Genomic DNA, 27439 nt, shown 5'->3' with positions numbered 1-27439 from the left:
TCGGAACACGAGGACCGAACCTCTGGATTCTGGTGTCTATTAATAGTCTATAATGTAGTTGGTAACTTTTTTTTTTTTCTTAGAGGGGAGGTTTCTGTTCAGGAGTTATATATTAATATTACCCTATTTACAGAAAGTTATAATGAAAAAAACTATTTGCCATGGTTTTCACCTCTGAAAACTGGACCACAAAGTAGAAAATGAAGCTCAGTCAGTAACTGTGATGGAGAGTCTTTATGGCATATTGATGGAAAAAATTGTAGGTATATGTTTTTATTTTTTCTCACACTATTAACAAAAAATTAAAACAAAATGAATGCTGAAAACATTTTTATTGCTCGGGTTGCACAATGGTCGAATTCAGGATTTGACTCTAGGTTGATCTAAATTGTCCTAAGTGTGTGTGTCCAGGTGTGTACTGTTGTGGGGAAAAAAACTATTTCCAAGCACTGTTCAGGTAAAATCACTCAATCAGGTACCTTCTCACCCACTTACCACTGGTGCAAGATAAACAGTTATAGATAAGAGATGGATTTTTATTGTCTTTTCAGGTATTTTTGATTATGTAAACAACAATCTCTTCCAGTTATAAAAAGCTAAATTTCAATATGTTTGGAGCAATTGAGATTTTGAGAGCTGCAGCTCTGTTCCTTGAGAGTCAGTTCTGGTTTTAGCTCAGATATGTGGTACAAATCCGTTGTCAGCCTGCAAACTTACCTAAAGGTCTGAACACTTGTCATCCTCAGAAAGAACATTAAGAAGGAAGGAATGAAAGTTAGAATGAAGGTGCATTAACAGGAAATAGCAGGGCTGTGGCTGTTTTGTGCTCTAAGCTGTAACTGGCTCCATTAAGTCTTATGATTCAATAAAAAAAACTAAGGACAGTTTATCATTCTCATCATTGCTTCCACTCTGTCTAGGTTTGAACCATAGCAGTGTTATAGCAGCAATCAATTTTCCTTCCATGTTCCATGTTCCATGAGTTGAGCTATCATCCACTCACGCTGTCCTACGTTGGCAAACCTAGGCATGTGTCCAACTATTGAGAGTAATATATTTTCTTTCTTAAAAAATGTATAAACTGCTTTCCAAAAGTATGCAATACATTGTAAAATGGTGCATTTTAGGGAGACAAGGTCTCTTAATATTGACCTTAGGTGTAAAATCTCAGCAACATATTGTATTAAGTTATGTTTTGTTTTTTTTTACTTGTGTTTGAAGGCCTAGTGGCTGAAAGTTAACCTCTTAATCTCCAATCTTTAACTAAAGGCAGTAGGTAATCATTCGAATACATCTAATTCATCTACAGGATTGGAGGAAAAGTATCTTAAACGGCCAATGACCTGGGAGATTAAGAAAAATGGCCAATTTAACATGGACCATGCATAGAATTAAGCAGATATAGAAAATGAATTCAGGACATAACATTAAAGTAATAATTAAGAAAACATATAACACAACACAATTAGTTTTTTCTCCACATGTTACTGTCTTATCTGTAATTGTGAAGTTGTGCTTTTGCTGTTTAATCTTCAGAGAACGTATAAAAAGTATTTTTGTTGCTAAAAAAAATCATACACATTTCTAAGTTTCACATGACAATAAAGGGAAAAAAAATATTTTAGATTGTCCCGAGATCACAAAAGCCAGAAACTGTTTTATTTGGTAGCTTTGACTGATTCCGCTTATGGATGTTTCAGGTGTTGTAAAATAAATCCCCACTAAGTAAATCCAAGATTTTATTTTGAAAACCATTTAATAAAAATTCCAATGTCAAACATCCCATTGATATCTGAAAACAAGTCACTTGTGTGTATGGATAGGAGACATGTGAAGTAAATTTCTGTGTGTACAAAGTCTCAATGTAGTGACACAAGAACATCTAAAAACCTTTAAGCTACCTTTCATTGCTTTAACATTGTGACCAACTGGTAGGACTCAGACTATTAATGTTTGAGTCCAACTTAGAGAACCCTGCAGGCTGTAAGGCAATGAAAAAGAAGACATTTCTTCTTGCAATGAGATATTTTTATCAAAAAAGCTGCGATGTTTCAGAACCCATACTTTAGTTTGCCCTTTCCTGCTTTGTATTTTTTCCCCCCACTCACTTCTAGTATTTATCTTGGTGAGTGAATTGCAGCAGGTTCCCAAACCTCACCATTTTTCCATAGCTGAAACCGCCAAGGGAGGAACAATGATGACCCATGCTGTTCATAACACCAACTCTGTTACAGGAATACAACAATGCAGCACATTCCAAAAGATGTGAGTCATATCTTTTATGATTATCTGCATCTCTAGAAAGCTCAGCAATGCGATTTTAGCTGCCTTCAAACGTAGTGAGGCACCCACACATGAAGCCTATATCAAATTCTCATACTTGACTGATCCCACTTATGACAGTATAGACTTACAGACGGGCATAAAAAAGAGAACGCATGAGGACAGACCAGGAGTCTGCACAGGTAAATAAATTTTTTTTGTTGAAAGGTTGAGGGTTCCCTCTGGCTATTGTTGGGTCACAACTATATACACATCCCTGCAGGAGTCTAAAAGAGTAAGTATGGTTCGATTTGCATGCTTGTCCAGAGTTGACCTTAACAAAACAGGATGAGTAACCTCCGTTCAAAGGGCAGCAACAGGTAGGATGCACGGCACAGTGCCACCTGAAATATTTGTTCACTTGTTTTACCAGAGACCAAACAAGAAAACACAAAAAAGACGCCAGGAATACCGTCTGCAATTGATGAAATGTGAGGCAAAGTTCTTTTGAAATCACTGCTTAACAGATTTCCCTTTTCATATTTTTGCCACTTCTTTCACCATTTTTTGTGAATTTAACCAAAAACAAATGAGTCAAGAAAAGAAATTCATGCAGTTTTACGGTCACAGCTCTAGAGACTGAGAAGGTTGTTAATCAACTCATAAGATCACGAACAGCTCCTGCCTGATTGTCTGTTCTTGATCACCTACACTGAGAACCACTTTATTAATTCCAGACGCCACAATCGAGCAAATCAAATCACCTTGAAAGGCTACGTCATTTTCCTTTCACAAAGCAGCAATTATACATTTACTCTGGTCAACATGAACTTTAAAACAAAAAAAAACAAACTATTACTCAACAAGGGTCTGAAAAATTCCTGTTCAGGACACAATTTTAATATGCCATATAATACTCATGTTTATACTCATTGTTCCGGTTTCACTGTTCATTTCGGCATGGAAACAGCAGATGGCACTATGGGGTGCATTTATGATAGTGTGATCTGCATATAAAAAAATGGACAATTAAATATATTGCACATTGTGTTCATCAAATTATTCAAATCTTACATAAAAAAAACTACTTGATTTACTTGTGTTTAAGATCGTCTTTACAAGCTTTGTATGTTGCTATTATCTGCACAGAAATGAGTATTACAAGGCCACATTATTGGGTTTTAACAAATTTTTAATGCTACTTTGAGGCATTTCATGCAAAAAAAAAATCAAGTTTGGGTAAAATTGCTTCCAATCATTTGGTGATTATGCTAATGTCTTTTCTGGTCTGATGTTCTATTTGCTAGTCATTACATTCATTTAAAGTCACATGACATTGATAATGACAGCTTTATTGAAAGCTAAAAGAATCATTTAAGGGCTTCCTCTCAGCAAGCAAAGCATCCGTTTAAATGGATAGTTTTGCCATTAAGAGGTTTTTGGTCTTCATCACTTTTCTGTCACTCTCCAGTCAGAGGATTTGAAGGCAATAATGGGGTGTGTGGAACGCTATTGCTCTCATGCTGTTTTTTAAGTTGCTGATTCATTGAACGCCTGTAAGAAAAAGGAATGGTAAGAAGTCCACAAACTTCAATCAACAGCATAAATAACGATATTTGGGGGGTTTTAGAGATTTGTTTGAACTCTGCCGTCCTCATAGTTTAAGATTTATGATATATAATGCATCAGATTTTTTCTCAAACATGAACATGCACCAATTTTCTAATTGTTTTTAATTCTATTCAGCTGAAGGAAAGACTTCCAAATTATTGATTCACCAGTCAGATGATGGCACTGACAGAGTTAACCTGAGGGATCTGAGTATGAATCTGAGAGCTCATGTAATAAAGTGAGTGAGGAACAGTCGGGGGTTGGTTTTTGGATCGCTGTCCTATTTGTCATGAATGTGACTTATTATTACAATCTGTAGAAATCACTTGGCTTACATTGTGTCACAAATTAGATGATGTGCAAGCAGCTGCTTGCATGTGAGTCATGGGTCAAGTGAAATGGCTTTCTTCCTCTGAACTATATGATTAAACATTAGAGAAAGGCTGTCGAATGCTAAAATGGAAGAGAAAACACAACAGGTAAGGCTTTAGCATTAGTGTGACATCATCTTGGGCAAAAATGGCTGAAAACAGAAACAGAGATGAGGCAGCTTCCAGCAGCCCTTCTTATATCCTGTTTGAGTGGAGGCAGTGTGACGTCATGTGACTCTGTAAGGGGTGGGGAGCAACCTCAGCCTCCTCCGTTGCACTGAATCTGTCACAGTGCCGGGAGGCAGTAGGCACTGCGAGGGCCTTATAATATACACACACACATGCTCATCTTCTACTGCCATTTCCAGTGTTTGAAATGCATTAGTGTGCTGAGATGAATACATCCTCTTAAGATTTTTCACATCTTAAGAGGATCATAAAGATGAAGAATTAGTTTATTCTGCAGCATGGTCGTTTGTCTTTGGCAGATCTGCAAGATGAATCAAGGACTCATAGAAGGCCAAAGAGAGCCAGTATTAATCTACTGGCAACCTCTGTTTTCCAGGTAGGTTACAAAATATCTCCTTATGTGTACCTATTTCTGGATCCCTTACTGTTATTTGGAGACATTTCCTAATTATTGTTTTCATTTGGGTTGGAATAACAAAAATGTAGATGTATATTTTGTTGTATTTTATGACAGGTTCATGCTATTTGTTTAATGCATAGTACAATATATAATGTGGCCTCAACACTTATGCACGATGCTAGTTACTTACTCTTTAATTTCATGTATCGCAGAGAAAATATCGCAATTAATCCATTTAAAAACCTAATCCTTTTGTAAGATTGTTTCAGGGCAAAGGCCTTAAACATTAACAGTGCGCACAGATTCAAGTCTGTTTTTAAAACTCAATTCTGCCTTCATTCTTCTTCTGTGTCCTCCACCCTCCCCCATGTCTCTGTCTCCCTCCCTTTCTCGTGTGTCTCTCTGCACCAGCTGCTGCTCCTGCTCCCGAGCCAGAGTGGAGAGTCCCCTCACCCTGCTGCACATGCAGAGACAAAAGGCCTCATTTGACTGCTGAACACTGCCCCCTTTCGCCATCCACTACTTCATGCCTCAGCTGTGGAGGTGGCATTGGTGATGATTTTGATGGCGTTTGTGACAAAACGAGGCCTCCACTGAGACTGATAACTACTCCAGTAAAGAACAGAAGGAACAAGGGGCGGTGGAGGTGGGGAAGGAGGAAGGAGGAAGGAGGAAAGAGGCTGGAACAGTGGGCTGTTAAAAGCAAGCGCTGAGGCCTCTACAGGAAAAAAAACTTTCTCCTTGATATTTCTCAGAGTGGAAAATAAATCTGACAAGGGTATGCTTCGTTTACCTATATATGCATGAGTGCATGCTCACCTTCATCTGTGTCTTTGTGGGGGTGTAAGTTGGTTGGGGGGCAGAAGGAGGGAATCTGAGGGAATGAAAGTGCGTCTTTTTGATTGTTGCCTGTGTGTTACGTTGCTTGCCTTCACACCACATTGATCAATCTAGTGCTGCTGACAGATATTTAAAGCATTTGAGTACTTTTGTAGTTGATGTTAAAGCACAGAGAGCTTGCTGTAAGAAACCGACCAGACTGAGACCATCATGATAAGTCAAACAAAGGAGTTGTTTCATAATATTAAATACATTTTCACATTGAATCCTGTTAAATCAAATGATCTGAATTAATTCTGGCCTGGTCTGATCTTTTAGCCCCTCACCATTTCATACATTCGTATTTTTGGTTGTTTTGTTCCTGAAAATTTTGGGTGTGAAACTTAGCTGGATGTTTCAAACTAACAATCTATCGACTACCCAACATTGTGATATTGTGTACCCACGCAGACAACTGATTTAAATTAATGTTCCACAATCTACCTGTAGCCCACTTTAGTTACTGTACATGACTCAGTTACCAACAGTAGGTTGGTCATAGACCCACTTGAACTCAATGTTTTGGCTTGATTAGGCATCATAACTTCTCATAAGTTAACTGATTTAGCTCCTGGTCAACTTATCCCTGTGCTAATTCATCCCTATTCCATACCAACAAGTTGCCCTTTCCTTTTTTTCATTTTGTACCTCGCACGTGTACCTAAATATTTTGGGTAGTAAATGGAGTCACTGGATATTTCTTATCAACCATATATCAATTTTTATCGGGCTGGGGAATGTCTTGCACCCACAATGACAACCAGTTTAATCGATTTTCTAAAATCTATCCATGTAACAACATGTATTCCTTGTCAGAAGCTCACTCACACTTATTTTGGTTTGATTAGAGGTCATAATTTCTTAACTCATCCAATTGTCCCAATGTCATATACACATTATAATTTCATAACCATGTATCTAAGCAGCTGAATTTCTCAATTTTTCACCCAGTGCTTTATAAACATAAGTATGTATGGCCTTTACAGATAAATGAAAGTAGGAAGGGACAAATTGGAAATTACACAGCTAAAAAAATTGGGGGTGCAAATTGACTGCTCATCTTTTTTTTTTTCCCCTATGACATTTTTGCATGTTTATGGCTCTGAAAATGAGTCACCTCCCTTGTTATGTTTCTAGCTTAAAACAATCTCGATGACGAAACGTGTCTATAAAGAAAGAAAACGTCGCAGTGCTTCCTGGGAGGTGGGCACAACCTCTTCCTGTGCATTTTTGAGGCCGTGCTGCAGCAACCCAAGGCTTTATGTCGAGTGACCAGAACCAGCTGAAACCGGTTTGAGGCAGACTGAGGGCTGATGGGAACAATGCCGTCTCTATGCTACACGGGGACACAGATAACCCAGACTGCTCCACGGCAGCCCCTCACAGCTCAGCCGCTGGTGGCTGACAGGGCTCCCCTGCCTGCTCTTTGCCTGCTGAGTGTTGGAGTGCAGAGCTGCATGGTTCACGAGGGGAGAAAGGAGATTTGGGAAGGGACGAGGGCAGGGGGACGGGGCTGGCTATGAGTCTGTGAATCTGCTGCTGGGAGCCCTGCCTCACACATTCACACACACACACTCAACACAGGAGCATGATCTATGTGTCTGTTTATATGTCTTAGTGCTGCTTGTGGTGCAGAGAATGACCGAAGACGATCCATATCAGGACCACCAGCACTCACCAGATGCCTGGATGTAACCTGACCTTGTATTCTGGGCCTTTGCCTGTTTGGGAAGATATTTTTTTTTCCCCATACAGGGTGGGGTGGATGCCTCCTGTGGGTTAGCTGTGTTGTGACTCTGTTTGTTGCAGGATGGAAGGCAGCAAGGAAAGAAGGTTTGGCTAAGTGGCTGGACTGAGCGAAGACAAGAGGGTGAGGACTTGCTGATTAACCTTGCATGTCTCCACCATTATTTTACATACACTTTACTGAAACAGCAGCTGTATTTTATAAAATGTGAATCTTACTGGAGAAAAAAAAGTGCATGTGCATTAAACTGCTGGTATAGAAAGCCATTTTGTGTTGTGTTTTTGTCATTTTTCTTCATCAAAGCTTCCTACGTCAGGCTGCTGTCATGGCTGAAACTCGCTGTTTTTCAACCAGGCCTTTCTCCCTCTCCCTGCTGCAGCTTCACAGCTCAGCAGCCATTTTTTCTTCTCACAGGATTTACTGCCTTCCCTCTCCATTACCATTTTCATTCTCTTCACTGTATCTGTCATATTATCTCCATGATTCCTTCTCTTTGAATTGAAGTTATAAAATATGGATTCATGCAAAATAAGATTGTTTTTTGTCACGGGTCCATGAGTGCAGATATATTTGATTCAAAGTACTACTCTGGTTTTGTATTACATAGAAGATCAGCTCCATGTATGTGACTCAAGCACCCATGTTTATTTACCTTATTTTTACAGATCAAAATCAAGAAATTATTCAGATTTAATCACTTGTTTTTTTTTTGTTTTTGCTTGCAGAATTTAAACACGAACCACACAATCATAATACAAGCAAACACAACTTTCCACGACACTACAGTGCCAAAGGCTTGAATATAGGACTGCGTGATTGAAGACAAATTAGCATAGATCATGTAAATAAATAAACAAATAAATCTGACATTCAGAACACAAGAAATGCAGCATCTAAAATTCCATAATCTGCTTTCCATACAGTTTTGTTCACTTATTTACAAAGAGAATTCACGTCCATGAATGTCATACTAATTTGGATCTTCAATGATTTATCGCACATGAAGTGGAATGACTATAGAACATGCGATTACAATGAATTTATAAAACAACAACTTAATGCAAAAGTCAGTACTTTCTCTGATTAACTCCTGGTCAAAATTATACATACTGTATCAAATATACTGTACCTATACACCTTCCAATTTTAGTCTAAATGTTTCTTGACCTTACATCAGAAAGTATCTTTGACCTTACACAAGTGTTAGGCATTATTCTGGCTTAATATTTGGTCAGTGTTCTTAATAACAATTGTAGTAGTCTCTTAGACTGGTTGGTTTCTGAGCACTGGCCCAAAATTTTAGTGTTATCCTCAAAGTTTTCTATTGAGTAGGAGTTGGTGCCACCCAGAAGCTTTATGCTAACTTGCTTTGTGCATTACATAAGCAGTTTGGACATGTGTTAAAAATAACTGTGCTGCTGGAGCACCAAGTTATGTCCACGTTTCAACCTCCTAGCTGTTAGCTGTTGGTTTGTGGTAAAGTTGTGGTGTTTGGTGATAGTAATCACCCTTTGTTACTTTACCCACTTAATCGAATGCACCAATATCACTGGGAAAGAAATAACTCCACAGCATGTTGCTACCTTCACCATGCTTGGCAGCTACTGCAGTGTTTCTATATTGAAAGCCTAACCTTGACTCCTTCATACTTGTGTAGCAAAACAGCTCAAATTCTTTCTTGTCATGTTGTAAAGCTTTTCTCCATAAGGCAATTGGTTTCTCCATGTGAGCAGCAGCAGTTAAGTATGCAAATTTTCTCAGCTTGTCGGCCTTTAGCAGTGAAATTGGTTTCGCTGTGCACAGTAAGACAGGCAGACCAGCGTCTTCCAGCTTACAGCAGCCCTGAGCCTTGGTGTTTCTTACATTGTTTCTGAACATTTTTATTAGTTTCTCTTTTATCTGACAGTAAGAGTTTGAGCCAGTTGAAATTTGAACACTACTTGGTGGTTAACAGGCTAAAAAGCACAAAACATACATATAAACTGGTTTTTGAATAATGGCTTGGTGAAGTTTTGGGAAACTCAAAACACTAATTTAATGTATCCATATTGTTTGAGTTTATGTCAAAAGGTTTATTTTGTGGGGATTTTACATGTACTACTTGAACCAAGTGTCCCAAATTTGCTTGTTCTGTGTATTTCCAAATGTTCAAGAGCTCCATATGAACCTATGCAAACCTAATACTGTTACAAGTGTCTGTGTGTGTGTGTTCTCACCTTGTCAGTGAACCATAAGACTAGTATTAGCACAAAATGTAGTAGTGCTGCCAGATTGGCCAGTATGTTTGACCTTCAATTACAAAGGAAAATGCTTTGAGTTAATGCCAAGAATATGTTGTATTAGATGTTGAAAAAAGAAACAATTATACACAATTATTTTTGATCATATTTAAATTAACATACAAACTATATCAAATACTGAGGGAACATTTTTAGTTCAAAAACATATTCCAAAAATGTGATCAAAGCATCTGTCTTGGAGTGGGCAATTCAAGCTTAATTAAACTGTTCTCAATTCATTTGTGTATTTCAGGTGACCTAATCATCAGAACAAGGGAAGGAACATGGGAGATATGAAGACGCCTGACTTTGATGACCTACTGGCGGCCTTTAACATCCCTGACATGGTGGATCCTAAAGCTGCCATTGAATCTGGTCACCAAGATGAGCAAGATGGACAACTCAAGCAACAGAGTAATCGGGGGACTGACTGTGAAGATGAGTCTCACAACTCCTGTAGCGAACATGATGCTGGTGTTAGTGTAATTGTAAAAAACATTCGCAGCACAGACACAAGTGAATATGTTGGAACCAAATTTGAAAAAGACAAGTATTTTAACTCTCATTCCCAAGCAAGTGCTGTTGGCAATGGACTATCTAATGGCTGCTTATCAACAGCACCACCAGCTGCTCAACACAGTAAGGAAGGATTGAAAGTCCCCAGAGATAATGGATATAAATTCAAACCTCAATCTCCTACTTTCACTCAGTTCAGTCCAATATCTAGTGCTGAAGAGTTTGATGATGAGGACAAAATTGAGGTAGTTGACACAACTGGCGCACAGAAAAGCCAAGTCTTCTTTACTTCCATTTCTAGAACAGAGGACCAGATTTCAAAGATTGACAACAAATCAGGTCAAAACAAGAATCAGAGTCAAAGGAGATTTTCTTACAGTCCATCTCAATTACCTTTGCCAGAAAAAACCCGGAAAGACAATTATTTCAAACCTCAAAATCAATCCTCCATGGATGCTATAAAGTCACCTGAGCTAGTTGATGTGCTAAGTATCCCACAAGTCAAAGACCAGTCCCCCACAAAACTGTATTCTTGTATAGCAGCTATTGCATCACTAAGTGGGAAAACATCTGAATTTGATATGTTGGACTCTATACCAGCACAGAAAGAGCCTAAACCATCTAAGGAAAATCTCAGAGCAATAGACAGACTACAGGAGCAAGAGTCAGACACTGACTTGACAAAGAACCTTCTTACCAGAGAACCAGAAAGCCCCTCTGGTGTCATCAGTGAGGGCAGCAGCAAAGGTTCCCCTGCTTCTAACATAGACACCACTCCAGTCATTCCAAAGGTTAGAATTAAAACAATTAAGACCTCTTCTGGACAGATTAAGCGTACTGTCAGTAGAGTCCTTCCGGAATTTGAAACTGAAAGCTTGAAGAATGAAGACAATAGTCCATGTCTTATGACAACTACCAGCACAATTTTTACATCACCAACAAGGCGCTCTTTGCCATCGACCGTGGTAGCAACCAGCGGGTGCCCATCAATTGAAATCACGAAACAAATGACTATTAAGCCTGTGGCAACAGCTTTCCTGCCAGTATCCGCAGTCAAAACAGCTGGTTCACAAGTTATTAACCTTAAGCTGGCTAACAACACTACTGTCAAAGCAACAGTTATCCCTGCCGCATCTGTGCAAAGTGCCAGCAGTGCTATCCTGAAAGCCGCAAATGCTATCCAGCAACAAACGGTCATGGTACCTGCCTCCAGTTTGGCCAATGCTAAACTTGTGCCAAAGACAGTGCATCTTAGTAACCTCAGTATTCTTCCCCAGTCAGTATCATCTGTTGCCTGTGATCTTCAGCAGGTCTTATGCTCCTCGAAACTTTCTCAAAAGCAACGATCACAACAAAGTAAACAGACTGGTGTCATTGGCCAAGCTTCCAAAAAGGTCTCTCGGGTTCAGGTGTTCACAAGCTCTCCAGGCTCTGTAGTAGATGCTTTCAATAAAGTCCTAAGTAGCCTGAACCCTCTTCCTGTGTATGTTCCAAACCTCTCTCCACCAACCTCAGCCTGTATTTCATTACCCTCCCAGGGCTACAAGTGCCTGGAGTGTGGAGACTCGTTTGCTCTTGAAAAGAGCCTGACGCACCACTATGAACGCCGGAGTGTGCGAATCGAAGTCACCTGCAACCACTGTGCCAAAAGTTTGGTTTTCTACAACAAATGTAGCCTTTTATCTCATGCAAGAGGTCACAAGGACAAAGGGGTGGTCATGCAGTGCTCACATCTAATCCTCAAACCCATTCCTGCAGATCAGATGATTAGTTCATTAAATTTGCCAGTGGCCCCTTGTATCACTATAAACACCCCCACATCTCAAGCACAGGCACCTGCAAGTCAAACACAAGCTAAGAGTGCTGGTAGTAACCAGACTATAGTGATATCAGCTCCTTGCAGCACTCCCCTTATGGCAGCCATGCCTTTGGAGGATGATGCATCAAAGCTTGGTCGGCACAACTTGAAATGTTTGGAGTGCAATGAAATATTCCAGGATGACAGTTCACTGGCCATGCACTATCAACAAGCACCAGAATCCAACAGTCAGGTAGGTACCATATTATTCAAAAAAAGGCTAAGGCTTGACAAGGGCTGCATAGGTATATAGTTGTTTGTATGGTTGCCTTGTCCCAAAAAAGTCCTTTGTCTGAATCCCAGGGAGAACAGGTATGCTCTGCATGGAGTTTACCTGTTCTCCCTGTGCATGTCTAGGTTTTCTAACTCTAAATTCCTTCCACAGTTTAAAAATATGTGTGTTAGCTCAATTGATATTTCTAAATTGGTTTCAGAGTGAGTGTGTGCATGGTCATTTTTCTGGATTGGATGGATGGATTGGATGGATGGATGGATGGACCTATGTATGTACGTACGTATGTACGGACGGACGGACCCTGTCCTGGCCTGTAGTGTTATTATTGATCACTCTGTCTCTGTAATATTCCTGCATTTTTGCATAATTGTTCCAGCTTGTTCATAAAAATAGACCAACATTTATTTTCTTCTTTTATAGAAAACATGCACAGTTTGCCAGATGCTTCTTCCAAATCAATGCAGCTTTCTGTCACACCAACGAATCCATCAGCACAAGTCCCCTTATATTTGTCCAGAGTGTGGTGCCAGTTGTCGCTCTGTTCACTTTCAGTCCCACGTCACCAAGAACTGCTTGCACTACACTCGCAGAATTGGCTATCGGTGAGTATATCTTAATTAAAACCAAAATTATCCATACTTCTAGTTTCTCTTTTGCTGAGATATCATTTGGAGTGGTTGCGTACATTTCATTGTTGAAGAGAACCAATGTTTCACTCTAAGTGGTCTTTTTCTTACTTCAATGTCCAAAGACCATTTTAATTGTCATTTTAATTGCAGTTATTCAGCTTGGTTTCTTAGCAATTTGGCTTCAGCTTGACACCTAATATCGCTTCATGACACATCATTCATGACGAAATGACAGGGACAAAAGGTGACAGTCACAATCCTTGTGGTTAAGTCATCTAAGATACAGGCTATTAAAAAATATATTTTTTTGTTTTCAAGCAATAATAGACCAGTTAAAAACCTGTTTTCAACCAATTCTTGACATTTTTGTCCCTAAAGTCCAAATGCAGAGAAACACTCACTCCCTCATTAACATAACACCTCAATTGAAGAAGAGCTGGAGCATATCAAAGAAGTCATTGGTGAGAGGTAGAGTACTCCATTATAAAGGCTGCCAGTCCATCATAGGACCAACATAGATACACAAATTACAACAATGTACACCCCTACATACATCTAAAGACAATTTAGTGTGAGCTTGATAGGTTACTAGTGTTGGTACTGCTATTTTTGTATTTAAGAACAGAAGTAGCATTCAAATGACTTAATTTAATAGGGGAACCAACAACTGTCATCAAGGATTTGCAATAACTATGGGACTTTTTCATAATTGTGGAATGCAAATTTATCCAAATTTTCCTCACACATTTTTGCACATTTGTTTTATTCAGACACACTGTAGGATTCTTGAACCAAAAGGACCTGTTTAAGGTCATGTCACATTTCGAAATCAGCTTTAGGTTTGGCCTTTGATGAGGCCAATTTAGCTTTTTAATAAATCAAGGGAGGATGTCTTGTATACTTTGGATTATGGTTCTGCTGCCTAACCTTTTGTTTGGAAGAGTAATGGAAAAAATAGGAAAAAAAACTTTAAACAAGTTCTATCTAAACGTATGGCTTGACTTTATTTTATTCATACTTTGTTCAACTTGCCTATGTGTCTTTTCTGTGTTGTTTTCCAGCTGTGTTCACTGTAGCATGATCTTTGTTGATGTTACAACTCTCAAGTCTCACATCCAGAACATGCACTGTGAAGTCTTCTACAAATGTCCACTCTGCCCCATGGCTTTCAAGTCTGCACAAGGAACTCACTCCCATGCATACACACAGCATCCAGGGGCCAAGGCAGGCGAGCCCAAGTAGGTTCCTTTTTGTTTATAATGTGTTTAGAATTAATTAATTAGATTTCAGCACTTTAATGGTTAATTTAATTTTGTCTGCTGCATTATCATTTGTCTCTTACTTGTTAAGTTTATAGGAAGCTAAGCCTACGCATTTGCAGATACCCAACCTCTTTTTTAATTCACGCAAGTTAGTGCTAATGTAACGTAAACCCCATGTCCAATTCCTTTCTGTCTAGATAACCATCCTTGGCTTCCTTCTCAGCAGAAGGATTTGCTGCTTTTCATTACAGCGGCTTAAATTGTGTTTGTTTTTTTCCACATGGAAACCTTTAACCACTTAACACCTAACCACAGCAATTTACTTACTGACGGGAAATGCTAAAAACTTCAGATACGTTAAGCTTTTATTGCAGTAGCATAATCTCACACAGCTTTAGAAACTACATTATTGGTGGAAGTTGTGCACGCCAATAAGGAATTTGACCTTGGTCCCGTTTTGCTCTCAGTGGACAGAAATTTAAAAACAGATAACGTAAAATTTGGTGGAAAAGAAATTGTTCAAGAACATAGGTAAATATACTGGGTTTTTTATTAAGGTAAGATCAAAGTGCAAATGTGCATAGTATATACGTATCTGGACACTGTTCATCAAAATGATGAGACTTTTTAACTACTTGTTTTTGCAATTAGCACTCTGCAGCGGCAACCTGAAGGTAAAAGTTTAAGTGTGGGGTTTATAGAGATGTTAGCTTCCCTTTTCCTGACCTTAGACTTTTACAAGTCCTAAATGTCAGCCCTGATGATCTTCTCTTCAGGCCAGATTGTTTGTCGCAATCTAGTCCTGTCATGTTTTGTGGCTTAGCCAAACCACACAGTACTAGCTGTGCACAAGAGCACATGGCAAATGTATAAATTCACATGGTGTTTAGCAAACTTCTCACATTATGCACACATTTGTTTCAAAAGATCAATTTATTTTTACTCACAATTTTACAGGGTATTTTGAAAGGTATTATGGAATTTAATTAACAAACACAAATGTACTTATTTCTTGAACAAATCCTAACAGTTTTAGTATTGGCTTCTGTAAATACAGCTGTAGCTCAGATTGTAGAGGATGCTTTGAGTCTGTTACATTTTGCTATGTCTGAAGTTTCCTAATAATTATGACATTTTCTGTCTTCCAGGGTGATACATAAATGCTCCATGTGTGACACAGTGTTCACTCTCCCGTCCTTGCTCAGCTCACATTTTGAGCAGCATATTTCCAATTTTAAAGTTTCCGTCTTTAAATGTCCCGACTGTTCCATGCACTATGCACAGAAGCAGCTGATGCTGGACCACATTAAGGTAATCACAAGTTTTTAACATTTTTTTTTACAATTATTCTATTTATAACTTCAAACCAAGCTAAATTAAACCTCCTCTTGTAACACCTAATGCCAATCACTTCAGTCATGTTAATTTAATGAAGTGGTTTATGGCACATTATGAATATTAGTGTGCCAAAAGGTGTTAAAAGGTGCGGTTGTGGATCTTCTCAGGCCATCCATGGAACCCTGAAGACCATAGAGGGTCCACCAAACCTGGGGATCAACCTTCCACTTAGCACCAAGCCCACCAATTCCAATAGCGCCAACAGCAACATCCCTAAAAATAACAACAAAAATGGAGAAAATGTCTTTTGTCAAGACAAGGGAGAAAAGAAGCCTTCATCATCACCACTGAAGACAACCAATAGCAACTGTGCAGCAGACCTGAAGAGCCCTGTCAGCTCAGGATACACATGTGGAGAATGCAACGCCTCCCTCAGGTCCAGGGAGCTGTTTGTCACACACATGAAGCGTGAACACGGCAAGGTGAATGTTCTGCAGTGTTGTTTTTAAAAAGACAGTTTCTTTTGCTTTGCTTCAAATATAACTTTCAAACTGCAGATACTGAAGAAGCATCCATGTCAACAGTGTGATAAGTCTTTCAGCTCCACCCACAGTCTTTGCCGACACAACCGTCTAAAACATAAAGGACTACGAAAGGTCTACGCCTGCCCGTGAGTACCACCACCCTACTTAGAGTGATTAATCGGTAGCTGTAATTCTGTATTAACACAAACCCATAAATGCATCCTTAATAGTACTGAGCTAAATCTTCCACACACAACCATTCAGTTCAGCTATGAAAGTAAAATTTGAGTTTGAGCACAACATTAAAGATTTGTCTATCAATCCATTTAAGTAAAAAAGTTGAAATATGAAAGAACATTTAAATCAGCTGGATGGTTTATTCCATTGTTCATCCAATTAACACAGTTTAATTTAAGAAATGAAAATTACTACATAATGTGCATAGTCCATGTGTAATGTCCATGGATGGACATTACTACATAATGTCCATTATGTGTCACATAATGTCACATAATGGACTTTATGTGACATTGTTCTGCACATATGTGCACATTATGTGCACACACATTATGTGTGTGCATACATAATCCGCACACACATAATGTGTCTGTATATCTGTCAGATATACAGCAATAAAAATTATTCTATTTGTCTTATTATTGATATTAATTTTCAGACACTGCCCTGCTCTAAGTCAGCCCTTCACAAAAAGAGTGCTGCTGGACCAGCACATTCAGATGATTCACGGAGGTAAACACCCAGCAGGACGGACTGAAAATGTTGAGACACCACCTGACAAGCAAATGGTACAGCTGCATGAATTTAACAACTTAATGTCTGCCAAAACGTCTGTCTTTGTATTTATTGCTATTTTGTTTTCAACAGTTACATAAAGGTTTTCTGTGCTTTGTTACTTCTTTATATTAAGTGTTTTTGCTTTATTATTTTTATGTTTGATATTTTAAAATAAAAATAAAAACTTTGATTTGGTTCATATTTTAGTTTTATAAATATTTTGTTGTGTTTTTCTATTATTTTTTCTATTATTTTGCTTATTTATTGCAATCATAGTCTGTTACGAATCATTCGTTTTCTGTCGTCACAGTTTTTGAGCTGAAATGTTGGACCTAGTGTTGGCTAACCTGCTGTTTTGTTGTACTTCCTAAAGTACTGAACTCTTTGTTAGATTGATGCCAATGAGTTTTGCACTTCATGGCAAAGCTATTTTCCTGAGCTCATCTTCTGCTTTCTTTTCAGAACCGAAGCCCCAAAAGAAATCCAGATGAAGATGAGGGGTCTCCAGGCTTGAACTCCAGGGGTTCCGACTCACAACCACTGAAGAGACTAAAAGTGAACATTCTCAAAAATCACAAATGTGCCGTCTGTGGCTTCACCACTGAGGATATTGCTGCTTTCCACAAGCACATTCCCCAGCACAAGTCTGATGGCTCATCCCACCAATGTCAGGAGTGTGGACTCTGCTACACCTCCCCCCGCTCGCTGGCTCGACACCTCTTCATCGTCCATCGGCTAAAGGAGCTCAAGAGTCTCGGTAGATATAATGGGAGAGACCGGGAAGATGAAGAGAGTCAACGGGAAAACCAATTGGATGTTGTCGATGAGAACAATGACGGGACGCCGAATACCAAATGTAAGGTGTGTGGGAATACGTTTGAGACTGAAGGACATTTGAAAACTCACATGAGGACACATGGGATGGCATTCATAAGGTCAAAGACCCTTAGCGCTGCTCAAAAGTGAGAGAAGATGAATTATAACCATTCCATAAGTTTCTTAAATCTGTGGTACCTCCTATAGATGTGGTTATCCTGTAAATACATGATGTTGTAGTGTACAACTTTATGTAAACAGTAGAATATACACGCAAGAAAATTTAATACACATCGAAGTCTCCATTTGTGTCTTTCAGCAAAAATATCAGGAACGTTTTTGTACAGACAGAGAATTTTCAGTAGACTTTGAGTAAATTTGTTAAGATGACTTGATTATTTCCAAAGTATTCTTTTCACTACGACAAGACAATGTATAAAACCACTATTATAATCTGCATTTGATTAGCAGTCTAGTTTTTTAGTGCTTCTGATATTCAACGAAAGTCTGGCAGAAAAAAAAAATTAACTACAGGTACAGGTATTTCCTTTGTTGAGGACCTAAATTTCAGAATATACTCTGAAACTGCAATTACAACAAATTAACTACCTTTTCTTCCCTATTGCCATGAAAAGAAAATGCAGCTGTGCATCTATAATTTGCCTAGAAATGCTAGATGCCAAAACAATTTAATCCAGAGGCACTTTAAGCTTTCGGAAGATTTCTGGCCTATTAAAAACAAACTGCATCCAACAAATGTCAAACAAAGTCTGATGAATAGAAAAATGAACAATGATTTCAAAACTTAAATCATTAAAGGTCAAATAAAAATTATTGAGTATCTCAAATAATAATATGTTTTTTCCTAATAATCCTCAGTCAAATTCAAGAACAATTGTAAAATTTGTTCTCGTCATGGCAGCTCTCTGAGGTAAATATATTTTTTCCAAAGTACATAAAACATAAAATATTAAGCGCTTGACTTTCAGTCTTTCCAGATTGTTAGTGTCAATTTGTCTTTAGAGCACAGTGGAAATAAGACTGACATATCCATAGTAATATTTAACTGATTCTTAGGTACTTTTTTTTTTAATAACTTTTCTATATTTTAAATTGTAGGTCGATGTTGGAATTATGATGAATGTGCGCTGCCTTGAATCTTGCTGAAAATGAATGTAACCTTGGCAGTGAAGCTGAAATATTGATAGCACATAGCAAGTTAATAAAACATTATCTCAATAGTGTTTTAATTACTTTTTTGTTTTCGTCAAAAAAAGAGAACCTCTTTGTTCCTATTTGTCAGCAGCCTCTTTCATGGAACAAGTCACAAAGTCGAGCCTGTATTTAAACTGCCGCTGGTTGTAATGGCTTATCAATATGTAATCATCAGCTTACATAAATGAGCCTAGGTTAATAGTAAACTTGACAGGGTCAATAATGATCATCAGACATAACAGATGTTTCAAACTGGTATCAAACTACATATTCATAACAGGCCCATTCGAGACCAAGCTTTAGAAACTCCCAAATAATTTCACAATTCTGTTAAGGCTGTGTCACTTTTGCCTGAGACAGTTACAACGCTGTGGAAAAAATGTTTGCCTCCTTTAAGTTTCTTTAGTTTTTCCTGTTTTGTTTGATTTGTTTGTTTTTTTTTAATCACAGACATTTCATATTGTCAACCACATTTTATTATTGGATAAAAAAAATAACTTAATGAGCCACTTTGAGTTGCAGCTAATGGTGTGCTTCTTCGTGGCAAGATGGCTATATTTTGAAGCAACATAACTGACCCAGACCACTACAATACCATTGAATTTCTAGGCATGATGTTCTTTTTCTGAAATGAAAAATGTACACTCTTAACACCATGTTTAGACTAGTCCATGTTTCATAAATAAGATGATGAAATAGCCCCCACTCTACTCTCTGTTATGTTTGTTATGAGAGCCTCTTTCTGATTCACCAAATTGATTACACTGTAATTGCCATTTACTTCAACTAACATACTGGCCGTTCAAACGCAGCCATGAAAATTTGCTTCAAATAAAACTAGTCTCTTTTTAAAAGGAATAAAATGAAATCTTTAAGTGTCTTCTCAGCTTTTGACACACAACTCCATCCACAGTCTGATAAGGATCTTAATACTTTGCACTGTAAAGCTGCATGTGAGAAGCAGTCTGTGAATTGTGTGATAATTATGTGTCTTACTGCTGCTTCTGCCATTTTTTTAAAAGTTCTGATGCTTGTGTGCAAGATTATTGTTTATGTCAATAAACAGAGAAAAATGCCAGAAGTGACCCAATCATAAATGCATATTAAACATCAGCTGTTCCCTGAAAAAATATTAGGAATCCACTTGTCATTATTTGCATTAAAAACAACAAAACCTTCCACACCACTATACAGTGAAGATATTTAGAAAGTTTAAGAATAAGCAAGCTTGTAAAATGGTTTATTACACTGTTATGACTTCACACTTTAAAAAAAAGCCCTACTATTAATTTATATAATTTCTTTTGCCAAAAAAACATCTCTTTTTTTATGCAAGTGCTGATTTTACCTTGTCATGTTTGTGTATTTGCATGAGTTGTAGTACAGCCTTAGGAGATCAACATGCCTCTTTGCAATCTGTAAATAACGTAATGTCCATTGTTTTCTACGGAAACATATTATTTTCTGATGTTTTACTATCAGAGAGCGATATTAAGACAAAATGAAATACACATAGGCAGATCTTTTAAACATTTTTACTAAGGGTGCTGAAAAGTATTGATGCCACTGTACACATTTAAAGTGCAATGAAATGGGTTCTTTTTCTATGCCATTAATCCTTTATTTCACTGTCACTTTCAAATTTTCATTGGTCAACACATTTTTGTATGCATTTTATTCTTGACTGACTTTTTTTCATACAACACTACACATAATTTCTCTTTCGGTATTTGTAAAATTGTAATTAATTAAATTAAGTTAAGCTTTGCATGTAAATAATGTCCAGCTTTACGCTGAGCAATGAAGGTTTGTGTTATAACGTTTCTTCCTGACTCTGTCGCACTGTTTCCAGATAAAGCTCTTGCTCTCTTTCGGCTGCTTGGTGAGACAACGTCTCCCTCTAGTGGGCAGTTTGCACAGATATTATCACGGGTGTAGCATATTTATTGTCATTAAGGTACTTTTGTAAAACAAATGCAGGAATCTTTCTAGTGTCTCTGAAGTTCTATGAGGGATAATGTAATAATAATAATAATAATAATAATAATAATAACCAGAACTAAAGATGAATAGTACTACTTAATTATTCAAGTAAGAGTAAAAACAAGTATTTTACTCAAGTCTTGTGAAACGGTAAACATTACATCTGATATAACTTGTGAAACATTATGCATTCTAGAAGGTTATGGGCAAATTTTGAAAATGAGAGGACAAAAGAAAGAACAAAGTAGAAATTAACATCATGACAAAACAACAGATTTTGAAGAAACAAACACTGAACACAAACACACGTTAGAGCAGTACAAAGTACTGGCAGTGATAATATAATATAAGCTCTTAATTGTATTTTCAAAAGGTCCAGAATTAATTAAATTGCGGTAAAAAAAAAGTTTTAAGACAAACTATAAGTTTGTGTCTTATAAAGTTTTGGTAAATTTACTGAACTTATGTAATGGTTTTCCAATCATTTTTACCACTCAAAGTGCTTTACACTAAAGTCACACTCACTCATGTATACACCGATATGCAGATCAGCAATTTGGAGTTAGGTGCCTTGCCCAGGGGCACACTGACATGTGGCAGGAGGAACCTGGAATTGAACCGATCACAAGACGACTACTCTACCCACAGAGCCACAGTCTCACCCCATGTTTGATTAAACATGTTTGTTCTTTCTTAGGTGAGGTAACTACAGGTGGGTAGAACAGCCAGAAATTATACTCAAGGAAGAGTAGTGTTATAATATTACTTATACGGAAGTAAAAAGTAAGAAAAAAATACTACTAGAAATATATTACATACAGAAAGTTACTACACATCAATCGCTGTAACAATGTCGAAGTTTGCTTTGTATTAGTGATGCTCTCAAGTACAACAAAGCAAAATACCTGCACATTTAACATGATTCTTGTTTAAAAGCAAATTCAAAATGTGCTCTACTGAAACCCAAATTTGGTTGGCTGATGAAATTAAATTTGCTTGATGCTTGTTCAGGAAGCAGACCACGATTGTGATTCCACATTAAATACGGTCATGCTGTACAGTGACGTGTTCAGCTCTGATTTTTCTGTTTTTCAAGTAACTAAATGCTGTTCACACCTGATGCAGAAAATCCTTCCTGCACCAGTTTCCAAAGCTGTTTTCCATTTCTCCTTAAGAAGATCAATTTCATGCTTCTCTCTGCTTGATGAGGTGACCCTTTCTGTTATTTAAGCACCTTATGGACGGAAGAGGTCGAGTTGGCACTGAAATGGCCCTTGGTTGGCTTGTGTTTCTTCTGTTAGTGGGCAACAGTGTTGTACTTGGAAACTCACTCAACTACAGTATATTGCAAAGATGTATGAAGGATATCGACACGTTCCTTTGGGAATTAAACCAGGACAAGCCAAAGGAATATGCTGCTCTCAGTAAGTGCTGACACCTTTTGAATATTTCCCTTGTAGTTTGGCAGACTGGGCCAACAAAAGGTTATTTTATCAACAGAGCCCAGGGTTTGTTTGAAAATAATCTGGCACATACTTGGATTTAATTCTTACAAATCCAATGTACTGTAGTATACATGGTCATTTAAAAAATAACTATAAAAGACAAATATGATAAACATTTCACTCTTCCCAATATTTAAATGGCAGTGAGTGTAAATAAATACATTACTGAAAAGCTTAAAGAAAAATGTTTGCCGAAGACATAAAATGAATCTTTCTGCTCTTTTTTTTAAATGTGTTTGAGGTTACTGTTTAGCCTTTATTTCTGTTAATTATGATTTTCTGCTCAAAGCTATAAAACATTACTTTTAAGACAGAAAAGTGGGTTCAATGAAAAATATGTTTTCTTTCAGGTTGTTGTCATAAAAATACACTATTAACCTGGCAAACGAGCCTCATTGGAGCACATGTTCTAATTTATTCATTTTTTAAAATCTTTTTTAATAAGAATGACATGGGCTAAATGCTGACCTACTTACATACCAAAGCAGATGAATGTCTCACCCAAAAGGATTTGTCATTCCTATGAAAAAAGTAAGAGGCAATGTTTCTCTCCTTTTTTTAAAAGTGTATGACTCCTTTGGAAAGATGGGCAGCAGTGTTAAAGACGGTAACGTGAACCAGCCTGGTTCGCCGCAGCAGTGTCGCTCTGCCATCAGCCCCAGCTTCTCTACACAGTACTGCCAGGTGTTCCTGAAGCAGGTGAATGCCAATAAAAACCTTCATGACGGATGGATAGTAAGTTATAGAGAAAAACTGAATATATTTTTTCCTGCTATTGCAGGGAGCAGCGCAGTATTTTGTGGGTATTTGTGTTCCTGACTCATGTGGGGTAGACGATGTGAAGCAGCTGGTGCAGTGTGGTGAGTGTTCATTAAGACAGATTTTATGCATATTTGTCTTTCTCTGCTTTAGGATCATTTTCACATTTTCCTCACATGGTACCTATTTTCCCAATAGACAGACTTCAGCTTAACCAGAAGTCCCTGCTTAGTCCATTACCTCCAATCCTGACCAATCAGTCTTCTCGGGAGCTAATCATGACTCACTGTATGGCTGACGCAGTTGCTCTTGATGCATCAGACATCGCCTGCATGTCAGTATATTAGTCATCCCCTGATATCACGCCCATCACTCTGCATGCTTGTTCTTCGATGCCTATGGTCGAGTTAAACTTGGTTATTTTTCCCTCCACAGGTGTGTGTGTTGTGTAATGTTAGCCATTCCTCTTGTGGCCACTCTGTTCACAGCCTTAAGAAGATCAGAGCTGAGCAGCAAGGTCAATCCCACAATAGAGTTGTCCCATTCAAACTCTTATGGCACCCTGAAAACCAATGGCTTGTCCAGCAAAGAAATGAATGGGGGCACATTAGAGGAAAATGGTAAGGAGAATTTTTATTTGGTCTCCTCCTAATAGACAAGTACTCAGATGTTTATTTTTACAGGCAGAATCGGCCCTGCTGGACAGTGTCTTTCTCGAAGCTGTGTTACCAGCTGCTTTCAAGCACTCTCCTTGCAGACAACAAGCATGGGAGTCCTCAGCACCGCCTCCTCTTCCCGATGTGAAAACTATACCTCTCTGAACGGCATTCGTGTCCTCAGTTTGCTGTGGATTATATGTGGCCACTCTGCACAGTTCCCAGTTATTAACAACCTAGGTAAGAAAGAAAACTGGCTATAGAGTCTTCAAAATATTGGATTCACATTGTTGTGTCTCCATTGTAGATAACTACAAAAGATGGAGGAAAGCAGTTGAAAGCAGCCCGCTATATGTGCTCACCATCAGCGGGCCTATTTTTCTCGCTGTTGATACCTTCTTATTGCTGGGGTGAGACTAAATTGAAATATTGCTAACCTTATCGTGGTGCATAAAGTGATGTCTAACTTCTAATAACTTTACTTTTCAGGGGTTTACTCAGTGCCAGGTCTTTGCTGAGCTCAATCGACAAGGCAGAAGACAATTTAAGTCTCAGTCTGGTTGCAAACTATCTCTTCAAGAGGATCAAAAGGCATGATATCATTTTTAGTATTTTAGTATTTTAGTATTACAGTGCTTTACAAAATAATTCATACCCCATAGGCATTGTTCAAGATTTTATCATTGGGATTTTATTTGAGAGACCAACACAAAGAACAGCATAATTGTGTCATGGAAGGGAAATTGAACCTGTTTTGTTGTTTGTTTTACAATTAAAAATCATCTGAGAAATGTGTGACTTACTGTCTTTATAATTAGAACTTCAGATGTTTACCAACTTTAGCGAATGAAAGTTTTGCCCAAACTACTTTGCAAAATACCTCAAGCTCAGTCAGATTGGTTGAGAGAATCTACACAGACGTTTTCCACAATTGGACTTCAATCTGGACTTTGATGTTTCCGTTGTCTATAAGCATGTTTTCCATTATATTGATTGATTTACAACCTGATACTCTGAATTTTTCTTAGCTTCATCCCTGACCTGTCTGCTTTGTTCTTTGGTCGCCGCGATGCTGTTTGTTCACTAAATTTAACTGAGAACTATACAATTCTTCCACAGAACTGCTGGATATATATTTAGATAACATTTTGCACAGGTGGACTCATAGTTTTGGATTTCAATTGGGGGAATTGCAGTAAAGTGAAAGCAAAACATTTTATTTGTATTGGTCTATCACATAAAATGCCAATAAATTTGGAGTTGTAAAAAAATGTCAACAAATTTAATGAGTGAAAGGAAGTATAATGTTTTTGTACAGTAAATCTGAGGACTGAAAGATTCCATTTCTCTCTTTATCTTCCCACTCCAGGATTCAGCCTTTGCATCTGTTTACAGTGTGTCTCACCATCAGCATCATCTCTTTGGTGCGGTGGGGCCCCTACTGGTTCCCATTTGTTGAAATGTTGATGGACTGCAAGGCATACTGGTGGGCTAACTTACTGCTGGTTAGCAATCTCCTACCAGTCCATGAGATTGTAAGTCTCATCAGCTTTTCATATGTCTTCAGGAGGAATTTCAGCTAATTTTTGCCTCTCTCCAAATCTCTCCTCAGTGTATTCCCTGGACATGGTACTTGTCTCTGGACTTCCAGTGTTACGCCACAACCCCCCTGCTGGTCTATATTTATAGACTGTATGTCCACATCCTTTAACATAATCTCAAACACCATATAAATTAGAGTAATAACCTTTTCCATTCTGTCTCTTCTGTTTCAGTAAAAGGAGTGTGTTTGCTGTTGTGGTAGTAGGAATTTTGGTGAGCACTACTGTGGCCAGTGCTGCTATAACTGCACGCCTGCACCTTCCAGTCTTTCAGCCATCCACAATGTAAGCTTCCTAACCTAAAGAGGTTCAGTAAATGATATAAAATTTACCTCTTCTTTTAGCGCACACATATTTACGTTGAAGAGCTTGTCTTGGCAGAACATCAGACAACTATGTTTTGCATTACTATGTGAAACCCTACACAAGATATGGACCGTTTCTAATAGGAATCCTAACAGGAATATACTTGACAAGAAAGAAGGATCAACTATTAAAGGAAAGGGTGAGTTATTTAGATTTTCCATTCTTGCAGAATTTGAGAACCCTTACTTTGTAATAAAGTAGAACTGAATGAAGTAGTTTGCATGTTCACTTGTTTACTGGTGGAAGGAAATTTGACTCATTTTGACTTATTTTTCTCTTTTGTACATCAGTTGATGTAACTTAACTGAAACCAGTCTTTATGCCTAATTTTTTATTCAGTGGCAAGCAGCGCTTGGCTGGTTCTGCTGTTTTTCTCTGATGGTTTTGCTGATCGGACTGGCCTACTTCCTGAAAGAAACCCCACCTTATCCATCTGTGACTCATGCTCTATATCAGGGGTTGCACAGACCAGTCTGGGCATTGACTTTGAGTTGGATCATACTGGCCTGTGAGGAGGGCTGTGGAGGTTTGAATAAATCCAATTACATCTTCAGTTTGGCAGAACACATAATTTCATTTAAAAAGCATGTACGTTTCATTCTTCTTCTTTGTTCTTTGATTAGTTTTACCAAGAACTGTACCACAGGTGTTAGGTTATGTTTCTCTTTGAACTCTAGATATTGCAGTTTAAAGTATACAGTAGTACCAGTAGAGGGAAGGGAAGAACTGGCGTCTCAGTTTTTGTGTGTATTTGCTTCTCCAGGTTTTATCAAGACATTCTTGTCCTTTGGTTTCTGGGTTCCACTTTCCAACATTAGCTTTGCCTGCTATCTGATACATCCCATCTTCATCATCCTCTACAATGGCATGCAAGAGACGCCGATCCACTACACAGACATCAACTTTGTGAGAATTTCATCTTCATAATTTTTTTTAACAAATCAACATTCTTGTCTTCCTATTCTCTTCATATTTTCGCTCCAATGGGTGTCTATCCTCTACAGATGTACCTGTTCCTCGGCCATCTGGTGCTAACTCTGGCAGTTGGCTGTGTTCTCACTATGTTGGTTGAGAAACCCTACCTCTTCCTGAAACCCAAATGCATCTAGAGAATCTGCCTCGTTTAATACAACACCATTCACATATATATATTGGTATCCCTCGTAAAGAGTTGGCAAAATGCTGCCATAGCAAAATCATTACAGACAAGTTGAGATTAGTAGATGTTTTCTTATTGTTACTTAATTTCTTATGGAGATCAAAACATGTCTGCCTTTTTTCTTCGGTTTTTGCCTTTTCTTGTTTTTCACATTTTGAAGAGTGTCTAAGAGAAGTGGTCATCCTTATATTTACACAACAGCTAAACAAAAATTCACTCACTAAATGTTCCTCAACATTCAACGTAGGTTATACATTGCAAATCCTTCAGTTGCATTTATGTTATAGGTATTGTTAGATGTGCTGGTTGTCATGGTACAGACTCTTTTAGAAAAAGAAAGCAATTAAAGCTATAGAGAAAAAATAGGAATGGGTATGGAGATATGGGTAATTAATATAATTTGCACAATACTGAGTAATTCAAATAAAAAACTAATGTAACCTTTTAAGATTTTTAGCAAAGTAAAATAAATAAATATACTGCA

General features: G+C 38.0%; 3 protein-coding genes across 3 annotated transcripts; all 3 read left to right on the top strand.

Annotated features, from left to right (window-relative positions):
* The first annotated feature begins 4547 nt into the window (after positions 1–4547).
* znf532 (zinc finger protein 532) lies at positions 4548–20058 on the top strand. The gene is made up of 10 exons (XM_028025240.1): positions 4548–4809; positions 5245–7582; positions 9992–12305; positions 12768–12949; positions 14038–14214; positions 15387–15549; positions 15744–16058; positions 16134–16246; positions 16777–16906; positions 17358–20058. Exons 3-10 carry the CDS (start codon positions 10023–10025, stop codon positions 17859–17861), a joined length of 3867 nt encoding a protein of 1288 aa, XP_027881041.1. The 5' UTR covers positions 4548–4809; positions 5245–7582; positions 9992–10022; the 3' UTR covers positions 17862–20058.
* Positions 20059–22177: 2119 nt separating this feature from the next.
* On the top strand, positions 22178–25003 carry LOC114149211 (O-acyltransferase like protein-like). The gene is made up of 8 exons (XM_028024856.1): positions 22178–22333; positions 22980–23113; positions 23196–23274; positions 23372–23507; positions 23609–23793; positions 23857–24069; positions 24137–24239; positions 24319–25003. The coding sequence occupies exons 1-8, from the start codon at positions 22267–22269 to the stop codon at positions 24452–24454; spliced, it is 1053 nt and encodes a 350-aa protein (XP_027880657.1). The 5' UTR covers positions 22178–22266; the 3' UTR covers positions 24455–25003.
* Positions 25004–25081: 78 nt separating this feature from the next.
* On the top strand, positions 25082–27439 carry oacyl (O-acyltransferase like). The gene is made up of 7 exons (XM_028024858.1): positions 25082–25364; positions 25442–25521; positions 25605–25715; positions 25812–25935; positions 26136–26322; positions 26560–26702; positions 26801–27439. The coding sequence occupies exons 1-7, from the start codon at positions 25290–25292 to the stop codon at positions 26903–26905; spliced, it is 825 nt and encodes a 274-aa protein (XP_027880659.1). The 5' UTR covers positions 25082–25289; the 3' UTR covers positions 26906–27439.

Source organism: Xiphophorus couchianus, chromosome 8 (genome assembly GCF_001444195.1).
Source record: "Xiphophorus couchianus chromosome 8, X_couchianus-1.0, whole genome shotgun sequence".
In the NCBI taxonomy this organism is placed as follows: domain Eukaryota; kingdom Metazoa; phylum Chordata; class Actinopteri; order Cyprinodontiformes; family Poeciliidae; genus Xiphophorus; species Xiphophorus couchianus.
The sequence above is the reverse complement of the archived record's forward strand: the minus strand, read 5'-3'. Positions and strand labels throughout refer to the sequence as shown.

Excerpts from the sequence above, each read along its gene's own strand:
- znf532 (XM_028025240.1), top strand. The coding sequence starts at position 10,023 with ATGGGAGATATGAAGACGCCTGACTTTGATGACCTACTGGCGGCCTTT. Across the intron at positions 12,306-12,767 it reads CACCAGAATCCAACAGTCAG|AAAACATGCACAGTTTGCCA; the intron begins GTAGGTACCATA and ends CTTCTTTTATAG. Across the intron at positions 14,215-15,386 it reads GCCAAGGCAGGCGAGCCCAA|GGTGATACATAAATGCTCCA; the intron begins GTAGGTTCCTTT and ends TCTGTCTTCCAG.
- oacyl (XM_028024858.1), top strand. The coding sequence starts at position 25,290 with ATGTTGATGGACTGCAAGGCATACTGGTGGGCTAACTTACTGCTGGTT. Across the intron at positions 25,522-25,604 it reads CTGGTCTATATTTATAGACT|TAAAAGGAGTGTGTTTGCTG; the intron begins GTATGTCCACAT and ends CTTCTGTTTCAG. Across the intron at positions 25,936-26,135 it reads ATCAACTATTAAAGGAAAGG|TGGCAAGCAGCGCTTGGCTG; the intron begins GTGAGTTATTTA and ends TTTTTTATTCAG.
- LOC114149211 (XM_028024856.1), top strand. The coding sequence starts at position 22,267 with ATGAAGGATATCGACACGTTCCTTTGGGAATTAAACCAGGACAAGCCA. Across the intron at positions 22,334-22,979 it reads AAAGGAATATGCTGCTCTCA|TGTATGACTCCTTTGGAAAG; the intron begins GTAAGTGCTGAC and ends TTTTTTTAAAAG. Across the intron at positions 23,794-23,856 it reads GGGCACATTAGAGGAAAATG|GCAGAATCGGCCCTGCTGGA; the intron begins GTAAGGAGAATT and ends TTATTTTTACAG.